This window comes from Mus caroli, chromosome 3 (genome assembly GCF_900094665.2).
Source record: "Mus caroli chromosome 3, CAROLI_EIJ_v1.1, whole genome shotgun sequence".
Taxonomy (NCBI): Eukaryota; Metazoa; Chordata; class Mammalia; order Rodentia; family Muridae; genus Mus; species Mus caroli.
The window spans coordinates 147,188,495-147,201,800 of NC_034572.1; the positions used below are offsets into that span (position 1 = coordinate 147,188,495).

At 43.5% G+C, this 13,306-nt stretch overlaps 1 protein-coding gene across 4 annotated transcripts in view; it reads left to right on the top strand.

The window, feature by feature from the left end:
* The window catches only part of Slc44a5 (solute carrier family 44 member 5), a 295,928-nt gene that overhangs the window by 221,849 nt on the left and 60,773 nt on the right, over positions 1-13,306 (top strand). For 3 of the 4 annotated variants that reach the window (XM_029474880.1, XM_029474881.1, XM_029474882.1), the window contains one exon: positions 1,647-1,720. In XM_029474880.1, coding sequence (XP_029330740.1) covers positions 1,647-1,720 — 74 coding nt within the window. Of the gene's footprint in view, positions 1-1,646; positions 1,721-13,306 lie in introns of those variants that run through there. The other variant, XM_029474884.1, reaches the window with a different exon arrangement.

Genomic DNA, 13,306 nt, shown 5'->3' on the forward strand with positions numbered 1-13,306 from the left:
AGACAGAAACACACACATATATGGACACACACATAAACACAAATACACTCAAAGAAACACACATGCCTCACCTATGTTAAAGTATGAGTATATCCATATGCCTCTCAATTAAAATATTTTTCCTTGAAAATTCTCTTCTACAACTTTTAATCCTATCAAATTTGCTGTTTGGTATTTAAAAAAAAACAAAACAATATCCCCCTGTACAACCAAGACTGCCTCAAGATTATAATTCTCCTGCCTCATCTTCCTGAGTACTGCTACAGGCTTAGACTTTTTTTTTTTTTTTTTTTGCTTAATAATAGAGTCATAATTAGGTTTTAAATGAATACCCAACAATGTTGGCCACTTTAATGATGTAACTCTAACTTTTAAAACATTTTAGGCAGAACACAATATCACAATGAAAATAGGAAACACTTTATTTTGAAGACCTTGAACATCAGGGCTGAAGAGATGGCTCAGTGGTTAAAAACACTGACTGCTCATCCAGAAGAGTGGGGTTCTAGTCTCAGCATCCACATGTCAGTTCATAGCCATTTACAACTCCAGTTGAAGGGATCCAATTCCCTCTTCTAGCCTTCATGGGTGCCAGGCACACAGATGGCGTAAAACACTGATGCACATAAAATGAAAGTCAAAATAATGAAAAAAGAAAAATTTGAGAGCTCTCGCTGGTCCATTGGTTGACTTAGACTACTGACTGAGCAACTTTGTGACCCTGTGAACCACGTTCTTTCTAAATCTAATCTGACAATCTCTATTTTGCACAATTCTGGAAAGATTGGTTTGGGAACATTTTCAGCAGCTTGTATCAGTGCTAGAATATCTATAACCCTGTTCCTCAGAGAAAGTTAATGCAGCCTGTCCTCTTTTCATAATAACCACACCACTAGGAGACACGTGGGAAGCACACAGAGAAAGGACTAAGTGTTTTAGAAACATGTGTTGGGAAAGTATGAAAAAGAAAATCATACGACCAAACTATTTAAATTACATTCTTTTAATGGTTTACTCAAGGAGACTACAAGCAAGCAGGTGACTTGCTTGTAGTGTAAGAGGACCCTTGTCAGAAAACCAAATTAAAGACAGAAGGTCAAGAGAACTTCTCAATTGAATACACGAGATTCTGAGAAAATGGAGAACTCCCCAGCACCCACGTAAAAGCTGATGAGTCTAATACCTCATCTGTAATTTCAGCCTCCAGAGGTGGGGGACAGGATTCTGAGCAAGCCTGCAAGTGACATTCAAATCAGAGAGCTCTGAATTAGACATAAATTGATTAAGGAAGTTTCCCAATATTGACACTGTCAATACACATGCAGACACGAGTGTACATGCATGCAGTGCACACATGTGTGAAAAGAAATAAAATCCACTTGATGTTGGAGTATGATAATCTCCAAAAATATTTCACAAAAGAACCAAGAGAGGATAAATCCTCAGAGCTCTAAGGGAGAGCTTGCTGTGGTGCCCTGACTCCCCCACTCAAGTCTTTGGTTGTTCAAATGCACCTGTCCTGCCTTTTGGAATTGCTAGCTCCAGGATGAATCTTGCTTCTTATAGTTGCTGCCCCTCTTTCCCTCCATTTCTGTGTAGTGAACTCGGGATGCCTTTTAATTCTTCATTCCTTTTTTTGTCTTCAGGACTTGTACGGACGTTATATGCTGTCTGATCTTCCTACTGTTTATTTTGGGCTACGTTCTGTTAGGACTCTTGGGTGAGTAACCCCAGGTATAGATGATGTTTCCTGTTTGTTAGTGGATTAAGCAACCCAGTATCCCATTCTCAACAGGAGTGGTTTCCTTTGTGATTGACTGTTATCTTCTCTGGACCTATTTGGTAACAGACACAATATAAGATAAACACAGAACAGAGTAGCCAAACGCAAGCCCAGGTTAAGTAGGTAAGATAGCAACAAAGAAGGAAGGAATTTCTACTTTTTCATTCTCCTAAAGAGCTGATTGTATCTGTGCTGTTGTCTGCTATAAGAACTAGGAGCGAGGTTTGCTGGGCTGATCTATAAACTTGTTTATTCATAAACTAGCCAAGGATAAGGGACAGTGATTATGAATTTCACCAGGCAATTCATTGTTTCATTGAACCCTATTCTTTCTCTGCCCTCCAAGGAAGAGGCTCGTTTTTGTTGTTGTTGTTGCTGTTGTTGTTGTTAGGGTCAAGATTTTTCTAGAATGCTAAAACAAAGAAGTGGAGCACATAAAGTTACCTTAAGGAAAACAGCCTAGAAAGAAAACAAAAAACATTATGTATTTTTCCTTTGAAACATTTTACAGTTGTAGTCACTATACTAGACTGTTCTGCCAAAAGGTATAAATCCTGCCTTCTGGGTATTGACTTAAGAAAACGTGACTTGTCGCTGTTAGGGTAAGAGCTATGGACATCAGATATTAGCAACAATAATTATGAAGAGGCTTGTACGGTGCCTCAGAACACTATAGAACATTTTGGTCTTCATTTTTATCCTCTAGTAAGAGAGGTGCCCTAAAGATGGTAATAAGAAGCAACTCCCGAAAGGAAATCTCCACGTCACCATGAACTATTCAGAATCGGAGAACTCAGAAGAGGAAAATAGGGAGAAGAAAGTTTTACAGGAATCAACACAAAAGCCAATAATATGCTTTTACTAAGTTCTTATTTTCACGTTCGAACTCCTAAGCATTTGTGCAGATTGAGCACACCCTGTAGAATGAACCCTATAAAGTCTTTTCACTTACAAGCCTGCCTAAGTTCAGGACACATTTTTCTATTGTATTTGGCTATTTTTACTTATTGTCATATAATTTAAATGTGTTGCATACGAGGGGGAAGATTTGAAGCTAGGCAGGTCTGGATTCTTACACTGTTCCGTGGGGCAGAGACAACTATTTAACTTATTCACTCATTGAAAAGGACAGAAACACTCTCGATTTTCAAGGCCAGTTGTGAGGGGCGAACAGCAATGTCTGCACACATCAGCAGTGCTGGTGAGAGCCCTAGACAGTGCATAAATAATTTAGTTGCAATCAATTTGTTTTAAATGAGATTTACAGTGTTGTCTTTATTACAATGCATACTTTTGGTTATTAAAGCTTGAGTGTACACAGGAACTCCCCCAAAGGTGCTTGTTAGGAGAGGAACCTTTCCATGCAAGGCCTAACTCCACAGTAGGTTGAGTCTCCTCAACTATAGGAAACGCCAAAGCTGCCTATGTCCCCGGCAGGCTCGGCAGAGGAGCGCCCACCATAGTTCCTTGTGAACCATTTTGGTCAAAATCTCCGGATTCAATTTGTAAATAAACAATTTCCACAGGAAGTTGGAGAATAAATGTTCCTCAATCGAACTCAATATTCAACATTAAATTATTCAGCATTTCTTGCAAATTAATCCTGATGCTGATCAGGATTAATGCTAGTATCATGCTAGTATCAAATGACTCAAGACATTCACTAAATATCCACATACTTACTTTATGCCTCAACTATAGCTGGCTTTGTTGGTTGGATTTCAAAACGTAAACTTAAACCCTGCTATATTTAATGCTGGGCTGGATAAGTTGAAGGAATACAGTTGGCTGGGGTGACTAGACGTGTTGAAGATAGCTTTAACACGTAAGAACGAACGGCTTCCCTTGAATAGCCACGTTCACTGCCGTGGTGACGTCAGGAGCACTGCCGTGGTGACGTCAGGAGCGTGCTGGTGCCCGCCTTCTCTGTTAGGCCATGGTCCTCACGGATTATCTTTTATCCATGATCTTTTCATGAGTTTTAGCGTGTTTGTTAGTTACCTTCTGGCTTTGTAATAAAACATCACACTCAAGGCACCTCATAGAAGAAGAGCTTATTGTGGCTTGTGGTTCTGGAGGATAAGGGAGTCCACCTGGGAAGTGAAGCATGGTGGCAGGAAGCAGAGAAACTCACCTCTCAGCAGGAGCCCAAGCAGAGAGAAAGCGGGAAGGGGCCTGAGGTTGTAAACTCTCAAAGCCCTCCCACCGGCATGGGCTTCTTCCTACAAGGATGCACCAGCTAAACCTCTCCAAATAGCACCATCATCTTGGGGACCAAGTGTTTAAATATCCAGTCCTAAGGGGAAGATTTCTCATTCAAACCATCATACCATGGAAGAGACATTTCTATTTCTCACAAAAAAAAAAAAAAAAAATAGTGGGGAATACCCTGAGCTTTGTGTTTTGTTGGATGTGGCCAGCAGAGGTAATACTTGCATGGGAGAAAGGCACTTAGCATTCTGCTGATAGAAAGAAGAATCTCTCCGGAGTGGATGTAGAGGCGGCTGGGTGGAAGGAATCCAAGCTGCTTGAGTGATCACGTGACATTTATGATAATAGCCCTCTTCCCTTCTTCGCTGGAGGGGATTGAACGGCAACTGCTGTTCAATTGTTGCAGTAACTAGAAAATAAGAATAGGAATTCTTGTTATGCAAGTTGGTCTCTGTAAGCCTTGGGTTAACATTATACGTATAAAAATACCACGATTTTCAGTTTATTTTTCCAGTTGGATGGGTTAATCCAGTACTTAAAAAGTACCTCAACTTGGAGCCCAAAGTCAGTTTTGGTTTTTGATGTTTTCCTGGAGTAATTACTCTTATTAGCTGAGAAGATAGACAGGGCTGTTCCTGCAGGCAAGCCCAGAAGTTTCTGGTCCTACTGTGAGAAACCCAAAAGTAATGAAAAACTTTCTGAAGATGGGGTGAGGAGTCTGAGCTGGGCACCCACGGTTAATGCCCTCTGTTGGAGAATTCTGTCTGAGAAACCTCAATTGGAAGCCAAGCTTTTCTTCAGATTTCCAACTCCTCAGATTATGAGCAAAACACAAGCACATTAAGTCAGTGTGCCTGAAGGAAAAACAGCCAAGAATCAGATGGCCTGGAAACAGCATGTAGGAGCCACGCTCAGCACTGACTCTTGGTGATATTTGTGTTGTTTTGGCCAGGAGATGTAGCTGAGTAGGTGTGTGATCTATCTTATGGAGAAACCTCAGGGAGTTTGACGGATTATCCTTTATGTTGCCTAGAACAAAAGGGTGTTTTGTTAATCCTGAGATTCACCAGAAAAAGAAAAACAAAACGAACAAACAAAAAAAACCCAAAACACAGTTCCACCATTTTGGGTCAAATTTAAAGCAAGCTTTATTAAATATTAAATAATGACCAAGAGATGGACTTTGGTCAGGACCATTCCTTAGGATTACCCAGCTGAATGGCTCAGAGGCACATGTTGCAGGGGTTTACAAAGATAAATCAATAAGCCACCGTATTTTCCCATGAACCTTTGTCATTTTCCAAGAACTACAACTCCCAGCATTCCAGGAAGTTTCCTGGTTCTTTGGCAGGTGGGGCATACAGGTGAATTCTGGGACTTACATTTTTCCCATCATAGGGAGAAATTTCCCGTCCCTAAGTAAGGCCACCCACTCATGTAACGTTTTAAAAAACAAAGTTAGTTCTAGGATGACTTTTCGATTCTGTCTGGATAAGCAAGGGACTATTTCTACTCAAATAAGTATAATTAAACACTTCAAATTTTATTCATTTCACTTTTAGATTTATTAATGTAATATTGTAGGTGTTTGAGATGTACAACATAGAGGGTTTTTAAGCTAGAGATTGAACCCAGGGCTCCACACCCAACAGAAGCATTCTTCCAACCAAGCTATATCCCTAGCCCCAACAGGCATTTGCTATTAACACATCTGTATCATTACTATCACAATTAATCTGATTAGCATTCATCTCTTGACATAATTGCCTTTTGTGAGGGGGTGAAAGCGCTTATGATGTGCTCTTGGAGAAAATTTCAAGTGTACAGTGCACACCCCATGCTGTACCTGAGTCTGTACTGTGTGTGACTTTACAGCTCTCACTTGCTCCTGGCTCCTCCAGGCTCCTGTCATGTGTGCTATGCTGAACTAAATTCCCTGCCCCTTCTCTCTAGCCCTAAAAGTTTATAAAAAGTCAGACTTTTCTTGTTCTAGAAATTGATACAAGGCTCTCCCTGGAGATGGCTCTGGGATTTGGTCCAGAGATGAAGGCTGCTATCTGGAGAGGTTCCTCTGCCCCATACCCAGAGATGGCACTCTCCCTCACCCTCCCCTTGCATGATGGTACTCTCTCCCCCTCCCTCCCCATGTCCTTTTCCCTCTCCTCTCTCCCTCTCCCCTCAAGGCTGTGAAGGGGAGCCTCTCCCTCTCCTTCCCTTTAAGGTTCCATCACCTTTGGCTCTGCACCACTCTACTCTTTCCCTCCAAGGCTCTCCCTCCCACCTCAGGCCTTGAAGCCTTCTCATTCAGATAAACCTCATTCCTGAAGGGAATTATGAATAATGTGTCTTTCCTGGGCCAGCTGTTGCTGTCATCCCCTGTTTTACTTAAAATTTATCTCTTGATCTATGTCTTCCTGCTTCCCCCAACACCCCCCCCCCCTCGGGTTTCTTCCAACTGTTCAGCTTTCTGCCTGTGAATGTCATTCTTGTCAGAGTTCACACATTAGTGAGATCAACTGATAAATGGTTTTGTGCCTGGGCAGTGTCACTTAGCCTAAGACCTCTGAATTTGCACACCGCTCCCCCCATTGTCACAAACAGTAGGACTTCCCACCTTTAATGATGTTTTATGTGTATATAGAGCGTGCTTATGTTCTCACTTTCCTTAGCCATTCATGTGACAAATGCTTAGATTGTCTCTGTGACTTGGATATTGTGACTAACACTGCAGTCAATGTGGGAATGCAGACACCTCTTTATTTGTTCTGAGATGTGTCCCCAGAAGGGGCATTGCTGGTCATTTTGATTTCAGTGTTTTGAACAACCTATTTTCCATGATAATTGAGCTAATTTACATTCCCACCTACAAGGCACAAGGGGCCTCTTGCCCCACACTCTTAACACCTGTCACCACCAGGCATTCTGCAGTTCTGTCTTAGGGGACTCTGTACTGAATGCTCCCTGTGAGAGAGGACTGGCCACAGGGGCCACACTACCCATTTTGTTTTCTTTGAAACCAGAAGGATCCTATCTGTTGAGTCACAGACAAGAAACATTGTTATACCAAAAGTAAAATAATTTCTTCAATTAAGTAGATTTTTAAAAATTCATTTCCACTATTTTGAGGATGGTCGCACCACATTTTTATTAACTAAAAATGTGTCGTGCATTAACAGGATGACCGAGAGGCCAGTATCAAATGTCCTCCTGCTTTCCTTATCAGTCCCAATACATTTACAGACTAAATCACATGCTCCGTCACACTTCTGGTTCGAAAGTCTTCCGTCTAAAAAGGGCACATTTGGTTTCTGACTGAGATTTGAGCTGGTCTTTAGCACCGGATGGTTTTAACTTTTTGTTGGGTTTTACTGTGCACATCTGTGCTTGCAAGATTTCTTGAAGTGTTGTTAGCATAAGAGGGACTGGCTTGTACCCAAGGACTCCACCCTAAATTCAGCCCTGGGTGTAGGAGTCCACCTGTGAGGTAATAAATATTTTCTCACCCAGGCCCCTGCTTCCCCATGCGTTTCTATGGCAGCTCTGTCGCCATCGAGGATCTTCACATTCAGCTTCATGTGTCCTATTATCTGCTCCACTGCATTTGTAAATTGCTTGTGTTAAAGAGCCATAAGCACAATCTGACAGGCCTGTTCCTCACATGTTAAAACAGTTAAGATGTACCTGTAAGGGAAACACACTAATGATGTGAGAGCCAACTTCCCTAACCTGTGCCCAAGGACGGCCTGAGCTGCCACTAACATACTTATGGTTAATTTTTATGTGAACATTCAGGTCTGATCATTTTCTCCTTGACAGAGGGCTTTCCATGGCTGCTTCTCCACTCCACCTAAGAGCACAACAGGTACATGCTTTGGAAACCTGGAGAAGTAAGAGAGGATGTTAGATAGTAGCCCACACTCTCCAGGACAGTCAGGAATGTACATTTCCTTAAGATGAGTGATGAGATCACTTGGCCAAATAAGGCTTCAACTGTCCTCTGTGAGCTACCTCAACAGAGTGTACAAGTGTACAATTTCTTCCTCTTCCTCTTCCTCTCCCCCCCCCCCCAACACACACCATATAAGTAAGTGTCAGATTCAGGGAAAGCGGTCCTTTAAAGTTATTTCTAGATGGCAAGTTGGCGCCATCTATTCGAATCTTATCGGATCTGGTAGAGAAGACATCTTCACAAGTGTCAGCACAAGGTGATGACTAGTATTGTTACGTCATTGACCTATCTAACAAGTCACTCAGAAGCCTATGGTATCCAACACAAATACAATATGTCCCTTTGAAAATCTAGCAATAATGGTCACTAATAAAATAACTTATTTTTTTCTAAAAAGCCAATATTCAATTAATGTCTGCTGAAGGGTGGAGAAGTAGCTTTCTTTAAGGGTGTGGTATGTCCGCTGTGATCCAGGATGGCCTCACACCCATGAGTATCTGGACAACACAAACTGGACTTGGAGTTTTTTAGTTTTTTAAATGGACTTGAAATTGGAAGGATATGGATTGCTGTCTATATGCAGGTGAGGGCAGGCACAAGATAAGGTGAGAGCCTGTGATTGGGCCATGGAAAAGGAAGACAGGCTGAGAATTTTAGAGATGAGGACAGAGAGACAGGGGAAGAAAAGAAGGAAAGGAGAGGAGGAGACAAGATAGAACCCATAGGAGAGGAAGAGGAGCCAGAGCCACACAGTCCTGGGAGCCATAAGTATTGGGGATTTCTTAGATAGATGATTAAATAATTAGTGGGGTGTGTTTGCCCCATCTAGGTATGTAGTTTGTGTTTATATCAATTGAGTTTTGAGTTTATTGTATGGGTGTTTTGTGGGTTGAGAATTTACTAATATAAATCTGACTGATAAATTCCAAGCCTCTAGAGTTTTGATTTTTTACAGGGGTTGGGGATGTGAGAACAGTTGCTGCATGGGGCTAGCCACGGAGGTGGTGAGACCCACCGGGGCCAGAGAGTAGCCGGATATAGTTCAGGTTGGTGACTTTTTAAATATTTCCTGCAACAGGAGGGAAAGAAAGTGAGGACTTTCTGGAAAGGTTGGCCTGTGCGTGTCTGGGAGGTTGTTTGGATTACCTCAGCAGGTACAGAACGAATCAGTCTTAAAGTAGACAGCCCCGTGACCCGCTGGAGGGGTGCGGGGGGGGGGGTTATGAACTCTGACTGGAGTAATTGAGCTGAGCACACCAGGCTCATTTCTCTCAGCTGTTGACTATGGATACAATGTGATTAGCTGGTTTAAGTTTCTGCCCTGACTGTAGTGATAACATGGCACTTGAGCTAAAATAAGCCATTCTCCTCCCCTAAGCTGGGTTTTTTTTTTTTTTTTTTTTTTTTGTCATGGTCTTTTTTTTTTTATCACAGCAACAGAAAGAAACTAAAACAAGCTTATTCCTCGTGTATTCTTAGCAGGAGCCTTTATCATTTAATCTATTTAATCTTTCTCATTAAGGAATTATCTTTTACTATTATGTTTAAATTTTTTATTATGTAATTAGTTTCTATTTATTTCATCTGTTTTAACTTTCTTGCCACTGTAGTCTGCTGGATAAGACCAGAGGCCTCATGAAGCAACAATGTAGCCTTAAGCTCCTCTTATATCAGTTAAAAGATGTGTAATTTTGAGACATAGACTATATATAAAGCAGGTTAAAAGGATGCCAGCCTCTTAGAGTTACTATGAGATGCATGATCCATATGAGGCCCTGGGTATAGTGGAGACTCCTTGATCCATTGCAAGCAGGTAATGCATTGTATTATAGATGTATATACAGATAAATGTACACATATATAGACATCTATCTGCATGTACATACATATATATCTATATACACATGCATACATATAAACACACACATACATGCACCTTCAGGCTAGACTCCTCCCAGCTACTTAGCAACAGTAAAGATAACAGCACACCATAAGAGGGGCTGCTTGGCCCCACCTTGCTCTCTTACTCCCCTTACTCTCCTCTCTCCTCTCGCTTTCCTCATTCTCTCCTCTCCTCTCCTCTTTCTCTCTCCCTCTTACTCTAGCCTTTCTTTTCTCTGTCTCCTTTTCCCCTTCTCTCCTCTTGGCCATGAACTGCGCTCTCTCTCTCTCTCACCTTTTCTCTTTCCTCCTGCCTTTCTACAATAAAGCTCTAAAACCATAGACTGTCTCTGTTCATCAAGGCTTACTCTCGCCTGTGTGGGAACCTCTTTTTCTATGCCCTCTCTCCCATAACCCCAGAGCTACAGGGTGTTGTCCTGGGGTCCCCTGTCAGGGGATGTCCCTTGTCCAACCCCCATCGAGTGGGGTCACTGGCTTAGATGCCCACCCTGGGTCAAATGGAAAGTGTCTGACAGCCCTCCCCTGTCTGTTTGCCCAGAGCATAGGAGGAACTCTGGCTGGACATGGGCTATCCTCCCTCCCCTCTCCTTCCCTGCACTCTCTTTTAGTTCCCAACACAATGGGGTCACCAGATGTCCCCTGATGACCACATCTGCCTGCCATAGTGTCCTGTTTACTGGTCTCTCCTTTATTGTCCCTAATCTTTCCTGGATCAAGCACCATTGCACCTGTGGAAGCATCTAGACTTTGGTTTTAGATTTTGATTTCTGAGAAATTAAAGAAAAAGCTAGCATTACAAATCCAGAGTGGGTTCTGAGGATTAAGTAGTTTTCCACCTCCATAATTGTATCAATATTCAATGCATTCTGATACATTGTGTCTGTGGTTTAGTAGTTAATTAGAAAGGTGGGATTCAAAATAATTAAATAATTTGATCTGGGTTATAGATTAAAAAGAAATAGATATCTAAATATGGGGACATTCTCCAGGCCCCACTCCTTACTGGGGAGCTTTGCTGGAGGGGAGAATAATTCCATTTTCATGGCATGTCCATGTTCTAGTGAATGGCTCCATACCTTGCACATGTGAGCAATGCTACTGCATTTTAAATGAAGATAAAGGAAGGAGGTGTAGGGCAGTTGGAGAGGTTGAGGTGTTATGGGGAAGTTGGAGGGGGGAGTTGGTGTGATATGGAGGAGTAGTAGGGGAAATGGGGTGAAATGGGGAGTTAGCAGGGGAGTTGGGGTGATATGGGGACTTGGAGGGGGAGTTATAGGGGAAGTTGGGGTGATATGGAGGAGTTGAAGGGGGAGTTGGGGTGATGTGGGAGTTATAGGGGGAGTTGGGGTGATATGGAGGGGTTGTAGGGGAAGTGGGGTGATATGAGAGTTGGAAGGGGAGTTGGGGAGATATGGAAGTTTTAGGGGGAGTTGGGATGATATGGAGGAGTTGGAGGAGGAATTGGGGTGATATGTGAGTTGGAGGAGGAGTTGGGGTTATATGGAGGAGTTGTAGGGGGAGTTGGGGTAAAATTGGAGTTGTAGGGGGAGTTGGGGTGATGTGGGACTTGTAGGTGGAGTTCGGGTGATATGGGAGTTGGAAGGGGAGTTAGGATCATATGGGAGTTGTAGTGGGAGTTCAGGTGATGTAAGAGTTGTAGGGGGAGTTAGGGTGATATGGGAGTTGTAGGGGAAGTTGGGGTGATATAGAAGTTGTAGGGGGAGTTGGGGTGGTGTGGGAGTTGTAGGGGGAATTGGAGTGATATGGGATTTGTAGGGGACTTGGGGTGATATGGTGGAGTTGTAGTGGGTGTTGGGGTAAAATGGGAGTTGTAGGGGGAGTTGGATTGATATGGAGGAGTTGTAGGTTAAGTTGGGGGTAATATTAGAGTTGGAGCAGGAGTTGGAGTGATATGGGAGTTGTAGGGGGAGTTGGGGTGATATGAAGTATTTGTAGGGGGTTGGGGTGATATGGAGGAGTTGGAGGGGAGTTGGGGAGGAGTGGGAAGTTGGAAGGGGATTTGGGGTGATATGGGAGTTGTAGAGGTAGTTGGGGTGATATGGCAATTGTAGGGGTAGTTGGGGTGAAATTAGGTGTTTTAGGTTGAGTTAGGGTGATATGGGATTTGTAGGGGACTTGGGGTTATATGGAGGAGTTGTAGTGGGTGTTGGAGTAATATGGGAGTTGTAGGGGAATTTGGGGTGATATGCATGTTGGAGGGGAAGTTGCGGTGATATAGAGGAGTTGCAGGGTGATTTGGGATGATATGTGAGTTGTAGGGGGAGTTGGGGTGATATGGAGGAGTTGGAGGGGGAGTTGGGGTGGTATGAGATTTGCAGATGGAGTTGGGGTGATATGGGGAGTTGTAGGGGGAGTTGGGGTGATATGGGAGTTGGAGGGGGATTTGAGGCAAAATGGAGCAGTTGGAGGGGTAATTGGGCAGATATGGGGAGTTGAAGGGGAAGTTGGAGTGATATGGGAGTTGGAAGGGGAGGTGGGGTTACCTGGAGAAGGTGTAAGGGGAGTTGGGGTGATATGGGTTGTTGGAGGGGGAGTTGGGGTGATATGGGAGTTGGAGGGGGAGTTGGGGTGATATGGGAGTTGTAGCAGGAGTTGGGTTGATATGGGAGTTGGAGGGGAAGTTGGGGTGATATGGAGGAGCTGGAGGGGGAGTTGAGGTGATATGGAGGAGCTGGAGGGGGAGTTGGGGGTGATATAGGAGTTGTAGGGTGGAGTTGGGGTGATATGGGTTGTTGGAGGGGAAGTTGGGGTGATATGGGAGTTGTAGGGGGAGTTGGGTTGATATTAGAGTTGGAGGGTGAATTGGGGTGATATGGGGAGTTGGAGGTGGAGTTGGGGTGATGTGGGGATTTGTAGCAGGAGTTGGGGTGATATGGGGACTTGGATTGGGATTAGGAGGGGGAGTTCAGTTGATATGTAGTAGTTGTAGAGGGAATTGGGGTGATATGGGAGTTGTAGTGGGAGTTGGGTTTTCATGGAGGAGTTGTAGGGGATGTTGAGGTGATATAAGAGTTGGAGGGGGAGTTGGGGTGATATGGGGGATTTGTAGGTGGAGGTGGGGTAATATGAAGGATTTGTAGGGGGATTTGGGGTGATATGGGGAGTTGGAGGGGGAGTTGCATTGATATGGGATGTTGAAGGGAGAGTTGGGCTGATATGGGGAGTAGGAGGTGGATTTGGGGTGATATGGGGAGTTGGAGGGTGATATGGGAGTTGGAGGGGGAGTTGGGGTGATTTGGGAGTTGTAGGGGTAGTTGGGGTGATATGGGAGTTGGAGGGGAGTTGGGGTGTTATAGGAGTTTTAGGGGGAGTTGGGGTGATATGGGAAGTTGGAGGGGAGTTAGGGTGATATTGGATTTCTAGGGGGACTCTGAGTGATATGGAGGAGTTGTAGGGGGAGTTGGAGTAATATGGGAGTTTTAGGGGGAGTTGGTGTGATA